The following is a 20,407-nucleotide window of genomic DNA, read 5'->3' as shown; positions in this document are numbered from 1 at the left end:
TCCTAGGGTTGAACCAAGTAGCCCCGCTCGGGCACCGTTTGCCAATCTACGCATGAGGGGATTGTGGTGAACAACTTGAAAAGGAGGAATCAGAATGAATGGTTTGAAATGCGAACCTCCCTGGTCACAGTTCTCTATGGTTAGACCAATTATCTCATGAGTTGTGAACATAGCAATCAGAGCAAAGTGGTATCTAATCATAAAGGAAACTACTCACAAGGTTGCTGAAAACTCTCCGACAGCCCACGATCGGTTTCGCCTTTCTTGGGACCGGCCCATCAGGTAGGCGCAGTCCCCAAGTTTCCGTCAACCTTATGACCTACTTGAACCCAAATTGCACTGTTTTCGAGAAATACACTCATTTGCAAATCAATTTGGTTTTCATGAGAGACTCAACTGATATTCTACAACTGCACACAGGTCGCCTCATGTTTCAGTTGGCACGATATTCGAGATATCGCAGTATATTTTCATAATCAATTGGAAAAGGTTTGGAACCGATTGAGAAGTCATCGTTTCAGAAGAGCTTGGTAAACAATCGGTAGTTTTTTTTTATTTGGGCAACGTTTCGCTTTTGACACAAAAGCTTCATCAGGCCAAGTGAGCAGGTCATCAAATTGGCCAGGTTATAAGACGGACGGGGAACCAATCAGTAAGTCAATCCTCTTCAGATTATCACACTGGACCAGTGTTTAGTGTCAACTAACGGCTCTTGTCGGTTAGTGTGGTTGTCAAAATCTTGCGTTAGTGGATTGGGGGTGGTATCTAAACCAGAATCTGTTGTCTACAGTTCCGCCCATGGCACATCAAACTTGCTTCAAAGGCATGGATGCTTCAGGGGCTGTCTTGTAGGTAAGCCCCAAGAAACCAGGCTAGTTACTTGTAGCCGTGTACGGTTGCTAGTGCTTGGGCATTTCTGAGAGCTGGCGGGCACGCAAGTTATCCAGAGGAAAAGGAGTCAGATAGTGCGGGCGGAATGTACAGACTAATGTGTGTGTAACGATTTGGTCACTGACGCATCACTGCATGCGAGAGAAATGGATGTCTGTGGACGAGGCCAAGACTAGAGAATCACCTGTTTCGTGTGGTGGTACGCTCAAAGGACTATTAAGTCCCAATCACAACATGAACCCCACCTGGGCTTGTCTCCCACGTCTGCGGCATGTGGACAGTGGGCAAGAAAATGCAAACAAAGGTGGGTGAATCGTGATAGGCCCCGAGTCGTGTTTGCGTGTATCCGTCCGCTAAAAATGCATAAGTTATGGCCGTGCATGTACCACACAGGATAAGACAACCGGAATCGATTATCTCTGGCAGAAGCGACGGAGAAATCCGATTGTGTATGGAGCTTGCGAATCAAGATGGCAAGCTCAAAAAAACAGAGAAGCAGTGCAAAAAGATGGTAGCTAGGCGCCCTCCAAATGCCTCGATTTTAGCAATATTGTATTAAACCGTAAGGACGTGTGATAAGCATTCAGTGTGGGAAATCAGCTGATCAAGACCTGCTGATGTCGTTTGCCTGGACGGAAACCCGGTTCGTACCGCGAGAGATGGTGAGCCAAGTGTGACAAAATCCACTTCATTTATTGTACAGTGCGGTCAGCATCAGGGCTTGCCCATCCCATCATTTGGGTTCATTCTTTCGCCTTCTGATTCTCAGTTTCAACGACAGAATCAACTGACTTCCACATATCATCACCATGATCGTTGACAGCAATAGGCCACGCTGAAAATTACATGTCGTACAGCCATGAGAGAAGACTTACTAAAGAAGAGAAAAAGGAAGGGTACGGATGTAATACACTACTCATGAAGACGCTGAAAACACTGGGACAGTTCACGATCGGTTTCGTCCCTCTGGGGGCTCATCAGGTAGGCTCAGCACCCGAGTTCCTGTCAACCTGATGTTCTACTTGAACTCAAATTGCACGAAATTAGCGAAATAGACTCATTTGCGAAGAAGCGCTATGTCCCCACAAGGGCTGGGATACGGCCAGGTTGCCAAAGCTCAGACAGGAGAAGTCGGATTCGAACCACGGACCTTTCGTTCAGTAAATCTGCGCTCTAATCACTGATCCATCTCGTCTTTACAGGAAACAATCAAGGACAAGGTGTCCATGTTTTTTTTTGGAAGCGCTGAAATTAACACATCTCAGAATCATGTGAAATCAATACGCCAACAGCGGGGTCATTTGTGAACCTCTACCGACCTAAGCACGGCGCACGAAAACAGGCGAACTTTAGCTAAGCGGTCTGACCGGGGAATGACATCATGGGGTCATCACTAGGATCGGTTGCGTGCCATGCCCTGCAGGGTTCCCAACCGCATGCAAGCAGAAACATGTGGGTCCCCGTTAGGGAAACGCCACCGACCTCAGCTCGATAGTAGTACACGTTCCAGCCACCTCGAGCTGGTGAGTTTAATCTGCCTTTCTAACGAGTCCGATTCAGTACCGAGTACCTGTTTACGCACCATGTGCTTGCGGAATCGGTGCAGCTATCTGGGCTAAAGAGACACTGGTGATCCAACACTTGAGGTCCTCGGATCGGAGATAGCCTAGCGCGAATTTACTTACCAGAAGGTTCGGCAACCTGGCAGTATCCCTCGTGTTCCTTTTAATTGACATGGCAGCTAAGCGCCGAAAGGGTGGAGGGATCACGTCTCAAAACCATGCAGTCGGACCGTGCTTACATTTGCCTCCCAAACACGGTCCGTTGCTTCAACGAAATTCGGTTCTGGGGGCCGGTTAGCGAACGTTGCTCCACTGGCGAACGCACTTCACACAAGCTTCAGTCAAAAACCTAGTAACTGGCGTATGGCTAACGAATTGGCTCGACGCTGTTCACCTTTGCTCACTCAGAAACATACGCGTTCTAATATTTACTAGGGTCTCCGTTTCCTGGGTGGGTGGGGGAATATACCGGCGCTGAAAGCAGGAATCGCAAAAAACATATTATCATCATCATCGACAGCATGACATCAGTGTTCAACACCGATGCTTCACTGCCGTACACCAACCCACACGAGCTATGGTTCTGAGAAAACGATTTCCGAACACCTGAAGAAGTCTTAGTTCCGCTGCTCGAATAGGCCAAGTCTCACAGCCACACAACAAAACAGCCCGTACTGTAGAAGGTTGATACACACGTCCCTTCAGATTCAGGGATAAACCATTCTGACGCCATAGGTGTCTCAAATTAGCAAACGCGGCCCGAGCCTTGCAGATTCGTGCATTCACCTCATCTGTCACACTACAATCAGGACTAATACAACTTCCGAGATACGTAAACAAAACATAACACATTGAAGACTAACTTTAATCCACATCAGTGCTTGCGCTTCTGTGTCCGCGGCCAAGACAGTGGTCCCCCGAGTGGGATGAGCGATTTTGATAACAAAATCCATGCCACTGTCGCGTCCGGCATAGACACCTGTGGCTCCACAAAGAAATATGACCAGACTAGGATTCATGGCATTTCCCGACTTGTAAGCAATCAGTCGCGATCCGCTGGCCAGCAGACACATGTTCAATCTGGTCCATTTGTTCGGCTTGTAGCGGTGATGCAACGAACCAATCAGAGTCCAAGGTGAGTCCATGAAAGCACTGAATCGTCGAGTCTGTGTGGTGAGGCATTTTTTGGGCAATCTGTGGGAAGAGGAAAACAAACAAAACCAATCTCTCACGAGAAGCAAATTTTTTTATATGGAAATAAGTGTATTTGTCGAATCTTGTGCAATTTGGATTCCAGTAGAACAAAAGGATGATGGAAACTCCGGAACTGTGTCTACCGGATGAGCCCCAAGAGTTTCCTGCGACCTATGAGTAGTTCCTTTTATGAAAACTGTGAACCTCAGAACCGCCGTCCCATCAGTATAGTGACAATGGTAAACAAGCAGGACTACACTTCGAACAAAATGCATTCACATAACACTGACAGCCAGCGAATAACAAAATGCGTCCGACCGGGAAACGACGTAACGCCGAGTCATGGGAGCACGCTAATACAGAGTATGAACTGAAACGCGTGCGGGTACGTTTTTGCGTCTTAGTACCACGGATACGACTGAAAAGCACAGACACGGACAAGAGACACGAAAACACTCGACAAAGAAGACATCATCATCACTGTCAGCTGTAATAACCGTACAGTGGTTGTAGTTGCCACAGTTTCGTTCACCGATGGTTTGGGGAGGTGGTGTAGATAACTGCGCATTGGAGGCGGAAGCTGATAAACTGGTGTGTAAAAACAGCACTGTCAGCGGACTGTCAAGTGGAGGGATTGGGAAGGGAGCTATGCATTGCAGGCAGTAGCTTGGATGCATGAGCGCCATTGAGGGCTCGACTGGGCCGTGTCTTTCTAACCCTTGATATGGCACGTCTCGGGGTCCCCATCCAGGAAGACAGCAATGACCAGAGCAGCTAAGTATGCTAGTAATGGCTTTTATACTTCGCTGCGAAGTCATTGTTTGACCGCCTCTGGCTCTCTGGGGTGTAAGCACAGCACTGACAGTGGACTTTTGAGTGGGGGAATTGGGAAGAAAGCTATGCAGTGAAGGCAAAAGCTTGGGTGCACGAGCGCCACTGACAAAAACGACGATGTGCATCGAGAGCATATGAACATAAAATTACATCACGACGTGCGAACTGAGCAAAGTAGAGACACGAGAAGGCGTCAATATAAAACAACAAAATGAAGACGATAGTAGTGAGAACATGTTTTCTCTCGAGTGTTTCATTTTAGATTGTCCCTTACGTTTGTGATCATGCCTATCAAAGATAAACGATACTGGTAAACGTATTGTAATGGCTCGCCATTAGGCCAGCCTGTTGTGGTAAGGCTGGTAACTGGGCAGTAGTCATGATAACGGTTGCAGTACATGTCCCAAGTGCACCAACGTAGTACAGCCGGGAACAGCATAAATGACAGGTTAGGATGTTGGGCGACTATCCACAATGTACCGAGCCTGGATTAGCTGTTTGCTGGAAACCTTCCGGTTAACAAACTAGAGAACAACTGCACAACATGCTGGAGACTTTCAGGTGATGTGTGAAACGAATGCCAACACCGTCATCATGGACAGTGCAGTGTTCGGGAGAACGGGCTATGTCGGGTCCTCATCAAGTAGAGAAAAACAAAGCCAGCTACTGTGGCCTATGGGGTGCTGACAGGTGTGATAAACGTATGATTCATCAAGCCGGAAGTACGTGATTCGTCAGCACGTCCATCCGTCCACTCAACCATGTCAGTATCACATGAACAACCAGGTTTTTTGTTCGGAAAACCACTGGGGCGAACTTCAGGGCCAAGAACAGCTGGCCAACTGGCTAGTGTCAGTCAGGTGAGCAAAATGCCGCGATAAAAAAAAGCCCAGTCATTTCGGCGCCAACTGCAGCTGCGCGTCTCGTTTGTCGACCAGTTTGAACCCCGGAGAAGAGCGGAACCCTATGAATAACGACCTCGCAGAGGTAGGTAACTTTGCATTCACCAGATGTGCGAATGTAAGATAACAACGGACAGAGAAAAACGTCTGAATCAAATCCAAAGACTAAAAATCGTTCAGCTGTAGCACCCTTTCGGTGGCTAGCTGCCATGCCACCCGAAAGAAGCACGAGGGTTAGGATACTGCCACGTTGCCCAAGCCTAGGCAGTGGAAATCGAGAGGCAGAGATCGGGTTCGTACCACGGACCTTCCGGCCAGTAAATTCGCGCCCTAACCACTTGGGCCATCTCGCCCCCATAAGGATAAGCTCACCTCGAAGTGGCACGTTCCTCAGCCTAGGTTTTTAAAGCATGATAAAGTGCCTGTCTCGTAAGAGATTGAATCCACTTCCATAAACGCAAACAAACGGTTCGATTGTGATCTAGGATTCCTGCTTTGTTCAACTTTCGGAGCGCGAAAGTCAAATCAGTGGACCTACAATGAAAAGTGCAGCCGATTTCGCGGAAACCTGTCTATCATATGCAGGTGATTCAATGTGCTGGGACTGGTGGGCTTGGGCCACCTGACCTCAGAAGTCCTGCTATCCGAAAAACAGCCGTCAATAAGTAGCCCGAGGAAATAAAAACTGTATTTCTGTTCCTTGTCCACCATGTGGAGAGACAGCTCAGCGATCAGGAAGCGAACATATGAGATAAACAACCGTGGTTCCAATCGAACTTCGGTATCCCGAAGGCTCCTCTCTACACTTGGGCAGCCTGAGAGTTCTCATGGTTTTCCCGGGAGGCATGGGAGTTAGGCACCAGACCCTTTGCAACGTTGGCCATCAGGATACAAATCACCGGATCTGGTGACTGCAATTAACATCGTCTTGCCAAATTCCCAACGTCTCCCCGTGGAATCTTGTACTCGCCGAACTATTCCGAATCAGATCCATCGCCGTCGCCCTTATTCACAGCAACATCAGGGGGGAACACCGGTGCTTCACTGGCGTACAACAGCACAAACCATACCTTGACTGTGTTCACCGATCACTGCATGTTGAAGCTAATGAGTCCTCTACCTTTTATTTGTTGAAGGGCGGCATGGCTCAGTGGTAGAGTGCGAACTTGCTGACCGGAAGGTCCGTGGCTCGAACCCGACCTCGGCCTCTCGACTTCTTCTGTCTAGGCTTGGGCGACCTCGTGCCTCCCTCTGGTGGCATGGCAGTGAGGCACCGAAAGAGTATTAGAGTTGAACGATTTTCTTGTTGGACACTATAATAGTAACACCCTTTAGGTGCCACCGAAAAAAGCACAAGAGTCGAAATACTGCTAGGTTGCCAAGGCCTAAACATTAACAGATACCTTAGCCCGACCCCAGCACGGAAATTTGCATTCTGGGGGACTGAAACGTCTACTACGTGAAAGAACTCCTGTCTCCTCTTGACATAGAGGATGGAGGCGTGAGAACGAGTTCACCGACCTCTTTTGCTTTAGTTTGTCTGCTTTCCAAGTTGACCACAACAGCCGTAAGCTTAAAACTCCTGACCTAATCCCAAACTGATGGCAGTAGATGTCAAAAGGTCACGTGAACAACAACGTGTGAGATAAAAAACAGTCCCTATACAGCATCAGAAAATCCTTACAATCTGGTTCACTTGGTAAATGACCCATGACCTGGTCACGGAACAGTACCGAATCATTAACCTGTCCGGTCGATTAGGTTTTCTCGACAAAAGGCTCAAGACGATTACATCACTCAAAGAGAATGATGAAACTAGTCGTATGTTGGACACGCTCCTTCTTAGGACGACTATCCTTGGCCGACCGTACGAGCAAAGATTGAATACAGACGCGTCAATTTTGGACACGAAAATGATTAAACAGTTTGATAATTGTAACACTAATACTGCTAAACAACTTTGTAAGGCCTCCGAAATGCCCGAGATAAAAGTACGGGACACCGGGAAACTCAACCGACCCAATCGGGAAAGTCACGAACACCATACAAGACCACTAGAGCTCAGAAAAATCCATAAACATCATACTGTTTAGGGGAAAAAGATAGAAAAACAACAGTAACAAGCATTCGTGTAGTGCTGAATAGGGTGAAAAGGAGAACACTCAGGTGGGTGAGTCAGTCCAGCCAGAAGAGAACAATAAAGTGTAGAACATCCGTCTTCATAAACACAGAAACTGAACACAGGTGATAGCAGCGCGTCCGGAATCATGAGTGTGGAGATAACGATCATCATCATTATCATCATCAAAGACAGCAACAACAGTGTCGGCACTGATGCTTCACTTCCGTACAACCATGAGGTTCGTCTAGGTATGTATCTAGGGGCGAGATGGCCCAAGTGGTTAGAGCACGAATTTACTGACCGGAAGGTTCGAACCCGACCTCTGCCTTTCGACTTCCCCTTTACAAATATATATAATTATATTAAAAGCCCTAGGGTGAAAAGAAGAGAAAAGAGTGGGTGAGAGTGGGGACCTAGTGCTGGCCTATGTCAAGCATTCTGAGGTGCCTACACCTCCATCCGCTCAATCAGACAATCTGGAAAGAAACTGACAGCACGAACGACACTAATAACGATTGGTCGACATTTCTTTCAACGTCTCCAGCCAAACACAGACGGGGACCCCATGCTGGAGGGCGTACAACAACGAAAACACGAACGAATTAATATGCCTTAGAAAGGATGGGCTCTGGATAGGGAAAAGACCTGATAACGTTATGGGCTGTCGCGAAGGGAAAACAAACAAACAGGTCGAAGTCTAGGGCGGCCTGTACATACGCTCACCAAGGTTTATTGGTAAAAATGTACGTGAAACCGATCGTTACTCACGCCTCATGAGAGACTCCATATGACAGTTTAGTGACTACAGGCATAAACAGTGTCTGTGTATATCAGGCGGTTTCTGGAATTTGTCGATTCCCCACGAATAGTGGGGGAATTGTAATTCCACCAGGCATTGGAAACCACTTGAAAAAGAGGGTCTCATGGAAGCTACGGACGTAGGGGTACCAGGTCACAAACCGTCTCGCTGTAACACGCTTTTCGTGCTTACCTGCCATGCTATCCGAAAGAAGCCCGAGGCCTAAACTACTGTCAGGTTGCCCAAGCAGTCAGAATGCAGAATGGTTAGGGTTCGAACCACAGACCTTTTGACCAGCAACTTGGCACTGAGCTATCTCGTGCTCACAAAGCACACAAAGAAATCGGGGGAAAAAGAAACTCACGTGAGAGCAATGTCATCCCGACTGTCTGGGGTCACAATCGGTGGGTGCAGTTGTGGCGTCTGTGGCGAAACGAAGGCTGTGCTCTGATTGGCCTGGACGATTTCTGTGAATAGAAATTAGAGTGGATGAAGTGGATGATGGAAAAAAACGGCACATGTGATTGTTACGGCTTTGGAAAACATGATGGTTCCGGTACAACTCAACATTCGAACATGAAGTTCGCATGGGTCGATCAGAACCTCACCTGAACATGACTCATCGGTGTCATTCTCGGTGCAAATGAACGTGTCAGTGTCCGAAAAACGGGGCGATTGGTGGTAGGACCGGGACAAAGAACAAACCAACCGTGTGGACAAGACGAATGAGATGTGCACAAGCGAAACTGAGACAGACACACACACGGAAAAAAAACAGCTGCACCACCATTGTCGCCACAATCATGACACCAAAATTAGGATGAACTAATTAGCGGTCGGAACGGTGTGCTGACAGGGTGCATTATTACCAAAGACAATAACATAATATGAAGTCAATGAGCCGCTTCTGTGTGTTTCGCGTAGCCCAAAAGAAAAACAAAACACGCATAGGGGTAACACGAAAGTTCTTTGGCGGAAGGATCGATCGATCGAGTCAGTGAGGAAACCGGGGGGAGGGGGGCAACCTGACAGCGGCCAATTCATAAGATGCGTCACGAGAGAAGAAAGGAGGCCGGTACAAACACTCACTCGACCAGTAGGAGTAAATTTAACATCAACAGGAAAAACGTTGCTCAGTTCCTGACCTTAGTCAGTCAGGAAGCGAAACTAGGATTTGGCACAGTTCTACTGAGTGATAATTTACCATAAAGATCGTCCAACAACGGAGGGAGCCACGTGGGCTGAAGATAATTATCCAGCTGTAACACCCTTTCGGTGCCTAGCTGCCATGCCACCCGGAGGTTGCACGAGGGCTGGCATACTGCCAGGTTTCCAAAGCCTAGACCGGGAAAATTAGAGAGCCAGAGGTCGGGTTCGAACCGTGGAGGTTGTAGTCAGTAAATTCGCGCTCTAACCACTCGGGCCATCTCGCCTCAAAGTGGTCGAAACATACAGTTGTTGGATGTTCTAGCAAACAACCGTCATCGCCCGACCCTAACCATGAACGCCAAACTAACAAGAAATATGGATAAGTAGTACCTAGACCAAACACACATTCGCGGAAAATTCACACTACTTGATACGTGTTGACTAGAGTCTCCGACAATAAGGACCTACAGTTCGCTTAGAGTTCAAGTAGTTACAAAAAAACCACACCGGTATTTGAGGATCCAGCTGACACAGTTCACAGAGAACAGTCATCAGGTTGTGAAACCGAATAACAGTTATTCGTGTCTAGCTTCAAGATAAAACTCGTCTGCCTTGGACAGGAAATTTGCCGCACCGCTGTGCGCAGTGAATGAACTACTTTCGAATTCAACGAAACCTTTGGGTGCTGTCAGTGATACTCGCCTTTCAGGATGGGGACCGCGTGATCCCCACTGAGCCACTTCATCACGTTGGCAGCTTTTGGCCGTGGAGACTGAAGGCAGTGAATGAGAACTACACATTCCCGTTTTGAACATTGGCATTATACTACTCATGGTGTCGGGGATTAGAAAGACAATAAGGGAGACCAGTCATAAACAACAAACCCACAAAAAGAATGCAGTCTCAGATCACCGAGCCGAAAATGCGGGCACGCAGAGAAGCGTTCATTCGTGAAGAGACAACACGCGGCTGTCTTTGTTTAGGAGTATTTCCACGTGTCTCTAATCATGCAAAACACCGGTCATACTTTCACGACTGGGCCGGCAGCAGCCGTTGAAACCGAATATTACAATCCAACGACGATAAAGTGTTCAGCTGTAAACCCAAGAGAATGAATCATCGACAGAACGGGACAGCGTAAAAAAGCAGCAGGCAACCAGTACCCTAGACCTAGACTGTTGGTTAGGACGTGGAAAGCTAGGAGGTGCATGCTGTGGCAGAGAGGAAATCGGCGACAAGACAGCTGTAAATAACACAAAGAGAACCAATAGATAAAACTAATTCACGAGGCTGGACTAGGTCCATGAGAACAAGAGCGGGGACAAGTGAGGGCTATGAAAAGCTTACCCAATTGAGGGGACATCGAATGTCGGCTACGCAAGTGCTGACGCAACAACGGTTGGCTGGATAGATGAGATGGGGAACCAGTCCCAGAGACACAGTCTACAACGGATCGTGGCACCTCATAATCCTCTGTAGTTTTCGAAGTTTGTAACGACAGCGCATGTTGGTGTCCTTTCGGGGGTAACGGCGGTTCGACTACTTCCGGTAGCTGAGGAGGGCTGAATAAGGACAAGGGGTTTTGTTATGGAGCAGACCAGATTTAAAGTTCAACGAGGCGTGCCCTTGAAAATGCCTCACGGGGTTGGCTGATTGGTTAGAAGCGCGGTTGGAAACGAAAAAAGACAGGAACAAGAAATGGCTACAGATATGCAGTGAGAAAACTTATGAAGAATGCCTGTGATTCCACCTCACCTGATAGCTAACCTGACCATATGTGCTTTCACACAACATCACCGTTTATAACCTTGACGGTTCTTAACCCTTTTGTTACCAGACGGTTACGAGATGGGTCAGTAGTTAGAACGCGAATTCATTGATCGGAAGTTCCGACCTCTGCCTCTCGACTTTGTCTGTCTAGGCTCCGGCAACCAGCCCTCGTGCTTCCTTCGGGTGGAATGTCAGCTAGCAACCGAAAGGGTGCCACAGCTGGACTAGTTCATTTTTTTATCAAGAAACGCCAACCAAACTTCTCAGAGTGAAGCAAAGAGCGATTACTTTGATTACAGGCGTGCATCTGATACCTGCTGTCACTAAACCAATCTACCTATACAGGATGGTAACGGCATCGCTGCTTTAAAAAAATACCTTTACGAGCAGCATCAGCACTTTTCTTTCCTGGAACGACTTTAATCACCAGAAGATGATGTAATGGAACCGTAAAAATGCACAGCCGATGGTATCACTCAAATTCGAAACTAAAAGGTGCTTGAAGCAGTCGCCACTCTGTATGACCCGGTTCGGTTGTCTAAGGCAACATATGAAAATAGACAAACTACACAGATTCCCGTCCTCGCGCCTTATGTGAAAAACGTCAGAGTGAATTTTTACGTCTTCTGTTGTGTGGTTTTTCTTCAAAGCAGAGGCAAACCGCCAATTTGAAGACACCCATGCAGATACTCTAAAGCGGGTCATCGAAAGGGCTGAACTATCCGGGACAAAGAGAACTGGTTACCTTGTGGTCCTAATGAATGTGGGGGACGTGAGTCCAAGACCTACTGAGATCGGATACACCCCGACAGATGAGGCGATGCACCAAAAAGCGGTCAACAAGAGATGGTGGGGGAGGAATAAAAGTCACCGGAACAGTCAGTTTGATACGCTAAGAGGGGCCATTGTGATTCGAGTCAACGAAATCGGAACACAGGCATGAAACTATAGACTCACACTTGCTCAGGACTATGGGACCTAACGCAGGAGTATCATTATAGACCGGGGCGAGATGGTCCAAGTGGTTAGAGCGCGAATTTACTGACCGGAAGGTCCGTGGTTCGAACCCCCGACCTCCGCCACTCGTCTTCCCCTGTCTAGGCTTGGGCAACCTGGCAGTATCCCAGCCGTCGTGCTTCCTTCGGGTCGCATGGCATGGATAGGCACCGGAAGGGTGCTACAGCTGAACGCTTTCTTTCTTTTCTTTCATTATAGACCACCGATGGGTGAGATGTACGCAGTGCCAAGAAACAAAACAACTGAAGTGATGGAGTCAACCGGACTAGGTATAATAAGAAACCAGTGTGTCGCAAAATACTTACAAAGGCTATAGTGAGCAAACCGGACATGATGAAAATTGCTAGTTAGGTTTTAAAAGAAATGGCCTTGGAATCAAGTGCCTGAATACCGGTTATTCTAAACAACCGAACATCACGCCGATTGGACGGGCATAAGGTGAACCGGCTACAGAAGGTGCCCTGATTGGTCAGCGTCCGCCAATCACGGTCGAGCTTTTATACCTCAATGCTTCTCGCACGGAGAATAGCGTGATTCTGTGAGAAGTTCAAAGATAATTCTTGCTCTCTATAAAAGGCTGTATACATTTCAAAAAGTGTTGTATACAAGTTGTCCGCTTACTGATCGAGCACTGCTATGGTAATTGGCTTTAGTCCCTTTACATTAATATATATGGACAGATATAGCAAAAGCGATTGGTTGCTTCCCTCCAAAAGGACATACCTTGATACAGCTTCCATCTACACCGTTCTATGATTAGGTGGGTCAGAGTTTAGTGTCGGCACCTGCGCAAGTGAGGTATGGCTTGAATACAACCGTAACTTATCAATAGTTCTCACGTAGACTTGGATAACCCATCATTATCACACCCCTCTGTTAGGCGGAACTCCACACGAACCCCTCTTTACCGCTCACAATCAAGTGCTGCTACGGCCGAGAAGCCCAGCCCACGAAAGACTGGCCAAGAATTCGGGACGGCTGCCGGTCCGGCATCACCCGAGATTTGATTGGTCGAAAGTCTGGACCCAAAAGCCAATCACGACCCAGTATTGGCCGAATGCCGGTCGCCAATGACGCATCCAGAACGCGTCAGAATTTCCGGAAAGTTATTGCCGCCTACACTATATATATGAAGCGCTGCACTTCGTCTCGGGCGTTGATATACCTTATGCACCCTTGGTGGTTGTTATGACGTGAACGCTAGTTTGGGAGGCTCAGACCGAGAAGTAAGCTGAGAAAATGCCGTTACAACACCTTCCGGCTAAGTCGCAGCCTGGAAAGGAACCATAGCTGGGCGAGTGGATCTAGAATTCAGATTTACATCACTCTCGTCTGAACAGTCCTCTTGTCCTGGCCAACCTCTTCTGGTGAGTCCACACCAAAGCGGAGAAACACTGGAATGTATATTCTTGGGCGTGCCGAGATTTGAACACCAGACGTCCGACAGTAGGGTCAGTAGGCCGACACAACCAGGGCAATTAATGGGCCATCGTTCAAGGCGCCGGATGAACCAATCACATCGCTCACGCATCAACAGGTTGGCTTTCCAAGATGTCCTAATTCAAGAACGTCCAGCATGTGCTGGTGGTTACACGCTTCCCCCATGTCAGAGGTCACGCATTACGTAACCCACTAATAGCAAGTTGATTTGTTTACTTGATGCTGGTGGCCCATTCACCTGGAACAGCGATTCTCAGCCGGAGCGTTGCATATTGGTTATTTCCGTGCATCATTAAATGTTGTGAATCTGCAACCTAGCTGCATGAGCAGTGCCCCGAGACACGGAAGGAATGCTCCATAGATCAGCTAAGTTTGAAGAAAGTAACAAAAAGACGAAATAACCGCCCAGTCATAAGACCTTCTGGTGCTTAGCTTCCATTGAAAAAAATAAATCTTTCAGCTGTGACAACCGGTGCCTAGCTGCCATGCCACCCGAAAGAAGCACGAGGACTGGGATACTGCCAGGTTGCCCAAGCCTAGACAGGAAATTCGAGAGGTAGAGGTCGGGTTCGAACCACGGACCTTATGGTCAGTAAATTCGCGATTTAACCACTTGAGCCATCTCGCCCCATACCACCCGAAGGAACCACAACGGGCCAGGTACTGCAAGATAGACCAAAACTAGACAAGAGCAGCTGAGATACCGCAGTTGGATTCGAACCACGGACCAGTAATTTTGCGCCCTAACCTCTGAGCTGACTCAATTTCGAAAAAAAGTTAGATTCCTGTAGTTAGAAATGTCACTGACAATATCAGCGTTTGAAATGTTCAATTTGCAAAAAAAACACCGTATCCAAAGAACAGATGAGGCGTCTACAGTTGGCTTTTCCAGAACGTTCCAGCAGGAATAGCACATTCTGCAGCGCAGCTTAAAACCGTGATTTATGCCACCAAACAATGTGTGGAAAAAACAACTGTCACAGAAGCAAACATGCTCGGAGCCCTTATATCATGCTGTTACGAAATGCATAACACTATAGATGGTTTAGTTTCCGAATGGATGGATGTTATTCCAAAGCCACCGCAGGCATACCTACCGCACAGAACGATGAATATTCCATTAGTTCAAGTTTCGTTTAGTTGATAGGCTCGCTGGCATATGTACAAGTGAACCGTTGTAGTCTTCACCTGTTGTGTTGTGTTCTTGACCAGAAAGTGGAACAAACGGGGGGAAAATGTTGGAGAATAACCCAAACAACTGGATAGCAACCAAGGAAAGATGCTACTCGCCTTTCCAGGATGAGGATCACGTGATCCCTACTACGCCTCGTTGTAGGGGCTGCAAGATATGGCTGCCAATCGATGTCACTGGCGTTCTTGTTGTCAGTTTCTATCCAGATTGCCTGGAGGAGTGTCTGCAGGTGTAGACACCTTGGAATGATTGTAGTAAGCTAGCACTAAGCCCCTTCCTCGTCCGCCTTTATTCCTTTCTTCATAATAAGGACTTCGACTAAATCATGCTTGTAAGACAGCGAGTTTCCGATTAGTAAGTTCGCTCCTGAACCACTGAACCACCTCGTGCATAAGTAAAAACATCGCTAGGCATCTGAATGACCACACAAATTTCAGAGGCAAGCGGCTTCAAGGGACTTAATTTACTAGAAATCGGATTTGAGTAGCTACACCGGCCGTTTATATGGACAAACACAGGATGGTCGCATTGCTCGGGAAAGACGAGGGCGGCTCTGCCTGTAGCTAAAGCAAAGATGGAGCTACATGAAATGGGGTGTACACTGGACACAATTACAAGGTACATGGTGTCACCCAGATAAACTCGCACACATCAACAGAACGCTCAGTCTAAATGGGTGCAGAGGCGGAAGAAGGCTGAACAGAAAAAAGTAAGTCAGCAATACACTACCTTTAGTCAATTAGAGCGTGAACTAAGTAAGACCCATGATTCTATTCTGCTACTCTATGCATTAAGCGTCCAAACCACATGGGAAGACATAAACTTTACAACCGTCGGCCTCATGCAGGACGCCAATATGGGTAATTGTGGTTAGATCAAGCATGTCCGGAGCAGAAACGCGATTGTATCACCACCATCCGAAGGAACATAGGTGGTGTGCCCAGAAACACCGCCCGGGTACAAGGGCGGACGATAAAAGTGTGTATGAGTCACCGCACTAAAATGACGAGTTTGTGAATCAACGTGTATCAGGTAAGCAATAAGAGTAAAACATAGTGATAGTAAGACCAGACGGTATGAATTGCCTTCAGAACGGTTCCAATAGGCGACAAGACAGATAATGAAGAGGGTGTAGCCAGTCACTGTGGTAAAAAAAAATGCTTCGGCTAGTGCCCAGCTGCAACTCCAGCCGAAGGAAGCATGGGGGCCTAAATACTGCCACGTTGCCCAGGCCTATATAGAAGCGGTTGAGGTGCAGAGGTCGCGTTCGAACCAAGGACCTTCCGGTTGACAAACTGAGACACCTCGTCTGCATCACTGTCGTGCAACAGCAGCGTGAATGAAGCCGTCAGTCAATCGGAGAATTTTCTTGGGGAGGGAAAATGAGAAACTGAGGTTGGTAAAACTTCTTCAGCGTTGTAGCCACACCAATCTCGGCTGAACGATCGCCCTCCTGTCCTACCGTGGTTATTTCGTTTAGTTCACAACAACAGGGGGCTGGAACCCTGGACCGGAGTTTTCACCCAGTTGGAGCTCATCAGTAGCACATATAATACACAGTGTCGGGATTCGCAGGTATCCCGTTTTCGCCAGAAACTCTTGCGCTTCGTAATTCGGTAATCGATTTCGAAAGCTCGTCTTTCGTAGATGGGTTGGAAAGACCCATTTTCAAAGGCGATTGAGATAACTGTGCGAAGCAGTTGAAGTCTGGGTTGAATTGGGTGTGAAGCAATGTTGAAAAGTCAACGAGCGAAAGTACCTCGCCAACTTGCTCATATTAGTGGTCCTCGTTCAGCTGTAACACCCTTCCGGTGCCTAGCTGCAACGCTACCCGAAAAAAGCACGAGGGCTGGGATACTGCCAGGTTGCCCAAGCCTAGACAGGGGAAGTCGAGAGGCGGAGGTCGGGTTCGAACCACAGACCTTTCGGTCAGTAAATTCGTGCTCTAACCACTTAATCCATCTCGCCCCCAACGCATGAAAGAGCCCAACTGAAACCTGACTGAGGAGTCTTAGTTCCATACGCGACACAAACGGAATAGGCTTATCAGAAGAGGGGTAACTTGAAAATAGCAGCGTTCGGAGTTACAACACGAGGAAACAACTGCTCTGACGGGGATAGTTCGTCTGACGATAGACTTGCTATAGTCTACTAAGTGATGTCCGAATACCAAAGATAACCAGTCAACTGTAACACCCTTTCGGTGCCTAGCTGCCATGCCACCTGAAGAAAGCACGAGGGCTGAGATACTACCAGGTTGCCCAAGCCTAGACAGGGGAAGTCGGGAGGCAGAGGTCGGGTTTGAACCACGAACCTTCCGGTCAGTAAATAAGCGCTCTAACCACTTGAGCCATCTGGCCCGAATAAAGATTGCTTATCTATTGAGAGGAACACAGTGCAGTCGAAAAATGAAGCCCGATTGGATGCAAAGTCTCGGTTTCAGAAACTCTCACGCTCAGAATCATTTGCGGCAGTGTAACTGGGGTCACGCACAAACAGACCAATGCGCACGAACCGCGCGGATCAGTGACTGGAATTCCACACACCATATTCAGTCCGTCGTATATTGCTACCGAGAGAAAAATCTGCACAAGGTCGAAAGTACTTCCGTGCTGGTATCATGCATGTGGACGGTGAAACCAATTACAGATTATATTCATGAACTGTTATGTGAACAAATGTCATCTAATTCACATTGGTTTGCTGTGAATGGCCCGACCGTCCTACCAACCGTGCATTCCGTTGGTCCAATCACGACAGTCACTCAAGCTAGTGAAGCAGTTCGAAAAGGCGTTTGGTTTAAACAGAAAAAAGTATGGTAAATTGGAACGTGTAACGTTATCACTGCACGTGGACAGCATTGGTACACCATGATGAAAAACCCACATCATCGTCGGCGTTGACGTAACCATGGACGCAGATCGCAGTGATGGAGCAGCAACACGAAAAGCAGTTCAGCGGCACCATGACCGGAACTGCACAACACCACTTGTGCACTTACACACTAGTGGAAAAGCCTGTCAGTTGCCAATCCATAAAATGAGAAAAATGGTTCTGCTGTAACACCATTTAGGTGCCTAGCTGCCACGACAGACGAAGGAAGCATGAGGGCTGAGATACTGCCAGATTTCCCAAGCCTAGACAGCAGAAGTCGAGAGGTTGAGGTCCGGTTCGAACTACGGACCCCCCGGTCAGCAATTCGCGCTCTAACCACTAAGCCATCTGTCCCCTGAACAGCCGCATCACTACTAAGGCCGGTTTTCCATTTCCGTCCAACCAAAGAAGAGAAAACAAAGAGAGACCTTGGGTTCCCGAGAATTTTCATGGAAACAGTGGGCTAGCATTCGTTTGCAGATATGCCCACGTGCAGGGTTCAGTGCCACATCGAACCAGCTGACCACTCAATGTTCAGTATAAACTCGGGGATGTTCGATCAGAGAATAAACGAGGAGGGTTCTCAAGCCAAACTGACGGCCTACTATCAGGAATTAACACCACATTTGGATGGGTATCGCGCATCACTTATGAGACGTCCGAGGCACACATGTGGTTAGGCAGTAGTCAGTTTGGTCCGTCCAACATTAACACTTCGGAATGTACAAATTGCTAAGATATCGTTTGTGAAAAAAAAAACATCGAAAATAAAACAGTACTGCACAAAACGGAATCCAGTACAAGACAGCACGATATCTTCGTGAAGGTACCGATAAACAACCAAGAGACAAACCGGGGGGCTTGGTGTGACAAAACCACAAAACTGTCCAATAGGTTTACCCGACGGTACTTCCCCGGGATAACGGCGAAAGTCATCAGCCACCAAACCAGTGTACCCGCAAACACACAAAAAAAAGCACAGACGCCGGTGATCAACGTCAGTGACTTAATTACGCATCGCCTATGCTCAAGCGAAATGGGAGCCACAAGTCACATTCTGTGCAGCTTGATGTAATTCTCCATTCAATTCACCTTTAAGCTGCAGGATACATGAAAAGCTAGGGCAACTAGCTAGTATTTCCCCCACCCACCCCCCGAAAAAAAAGGACAAAAAGGCCATTTTGTCAGAAAATGGCTCGCCGAAAAGAGGATCTTGAGGACATGATCCTGAGCGGGACGACAAGTAGGTTCATGGCATCATAAGAAACCAGGAAAGAGTAAAGAGGTGTAGGTAACTTGTGTATTCATGGGAGGTTGGTTTCGGGTCTCTTTCTGAGTCCCATTTGCCTTCTTTTCGTTAAACGGCTTATTCAAACAATAAAAATAATAATAATAATAGGCGTCCAGTTGTGTCTCCCTTTGGGTGCCTAGCTACCATGACGTCTGAACGAGGCACAAGGGCTGGGGTACTTTTAAGCTGCCCAAGCCTAAATAGGGGAAGTCGATAGACAGGCAGAGATCGGGTTCGAACCGCGGATCTTCTGGTTAATAAATTCGCGCTCCAACCACTTGAGCCATCTCGCCCCCTTGATCAAATATATTGTAGGGTAGTGAGTCACCCATGTTCTGGACTAGTGTTGTTGTCAACGACGACCATGAAAGTTCTCCATTTGGTTTGCTTTAGGGGCTGTATCGGTGACAAACCGCATGATGACACGAAGTATAAAGCATTAGAAGAAACTTTGGAAGTTAAGACGAAAAACGGAATAAAAGTACTTACTATCTGATGGATGCAGGGAGCGAGTACCGTTTTCTGGATGAAGAGAATAGCCTAACCACACTACTAAGAGGTCTGCGTTGGATGGAAGGAATGGGTGGCGGGTTCTCAGGAGGGGCTGGGGTGGGTCCAAGCGTGACCACATCGATGCGCTCTAGTAGAATTCGGCGTTTGTGGTCGACGGTCGGCGGTAACGGGAGGGAACCCAGATCATCACAAAGGAAAGACCGGATTGACGGAAGCAGGGCTATTATGGTGAAAGGGATGTGGAAATACGTAAGCACGGAGGATTCGGAATGACCGGCATTGATTGTTGGATTTAGAACAGTCATATTAACTACATGATATACGATACTACTTATATGATCGGAGGAAAAAATTACAGCCTGCACCAGAGATCGTCTGATTGCGTCGTGATAATTTACATGAGTTAGCATGTAAGACGTCGGCAAAATACCTGCAACTGACAGACTGCGTGCGTAGGCGGACTTCATTTACATTCACTCGACATATTTCGAGAAAACTATGGAGGCGACTGAAGCATCTCACCAACAGATCTCAATATCCAATCAACAATGCAAGGCATTTTCTGGAGGGACTAAGAGTCGTGAAAATCGAAGAAGACTGAATAATGGAGTCCTTCGATGTGGCCCCACTGTTCACATCGGTTTGTGGACTCCTGGACAACCGAAGAACCACCAAAGGAACGCCCTGGGAGAAGAAATATGCGACCTACTGGGTCTGTACTTGACAACCTACTTTGGGTTCAATCAACAACTCAAAGAAGCGCCACTGAGATCACCAATCTCTGGATTAATCGCGGAAATTACAATGCGGAAACGGGGGCAGACTGTGCTACCAGACAACAAATGAAAATGTGGTTA

The 20,407-nt window shown here is 47.6% G+C and overlaps 1 protein-coding gene across 1 annotated transcript in view; it reads right to left on the bottom strand.

Annotated features, from left to right (window-relative positions):
• The window catches only part of T265_10665 (hypothetical protein), a gene marked incomplete at both ends in the record, with an annotated part of 48,259 nt that extends 28,404 nt beyond the window's left edge, over nt 1-19,855 (bottom strand). Inside the window, 4 exons of the mRNA XM_009177114.1 lie at nt 3,317-3,647; nt 8,669-8,771; nt 10,801-11,015; nt 19,527-19,855. Of these exons, the coding sequence (XP_009175378.1) occupies nt 3,317-3,647; nt 8,669-8,771; nt 10,801-11,015; nt 19,527-19,855 (978 nt within the window). The remainder of the gene's footprint in view (nt 1-3,316; nt 3,648-8,668; nt 8,772-10,800; nt 11,016-19,526) is intronic.
• Between the last annotated feature and the right edge of the window lie 552 nt (nt 19,856-20,407).

This window comes from Opisthorchis viverrini (genome assembly GCF_000715545.1).
Source record: "Opisthorchis viverrini unplaced genomic scaffold opera_v5_397, whole genome shotgun sequence".
Taxonomy (NCBI): domain Eukaryota; kingdom Metazoa; phylum Platyhelminthes; class Trematoda; order Opisthorchiida; family Opisthorchiidae; genus Opisthorchis; species Opisthorchis viverrini.
This window is presented reverse-complemented; position numbering and strand designations above follow the sequence as displayed.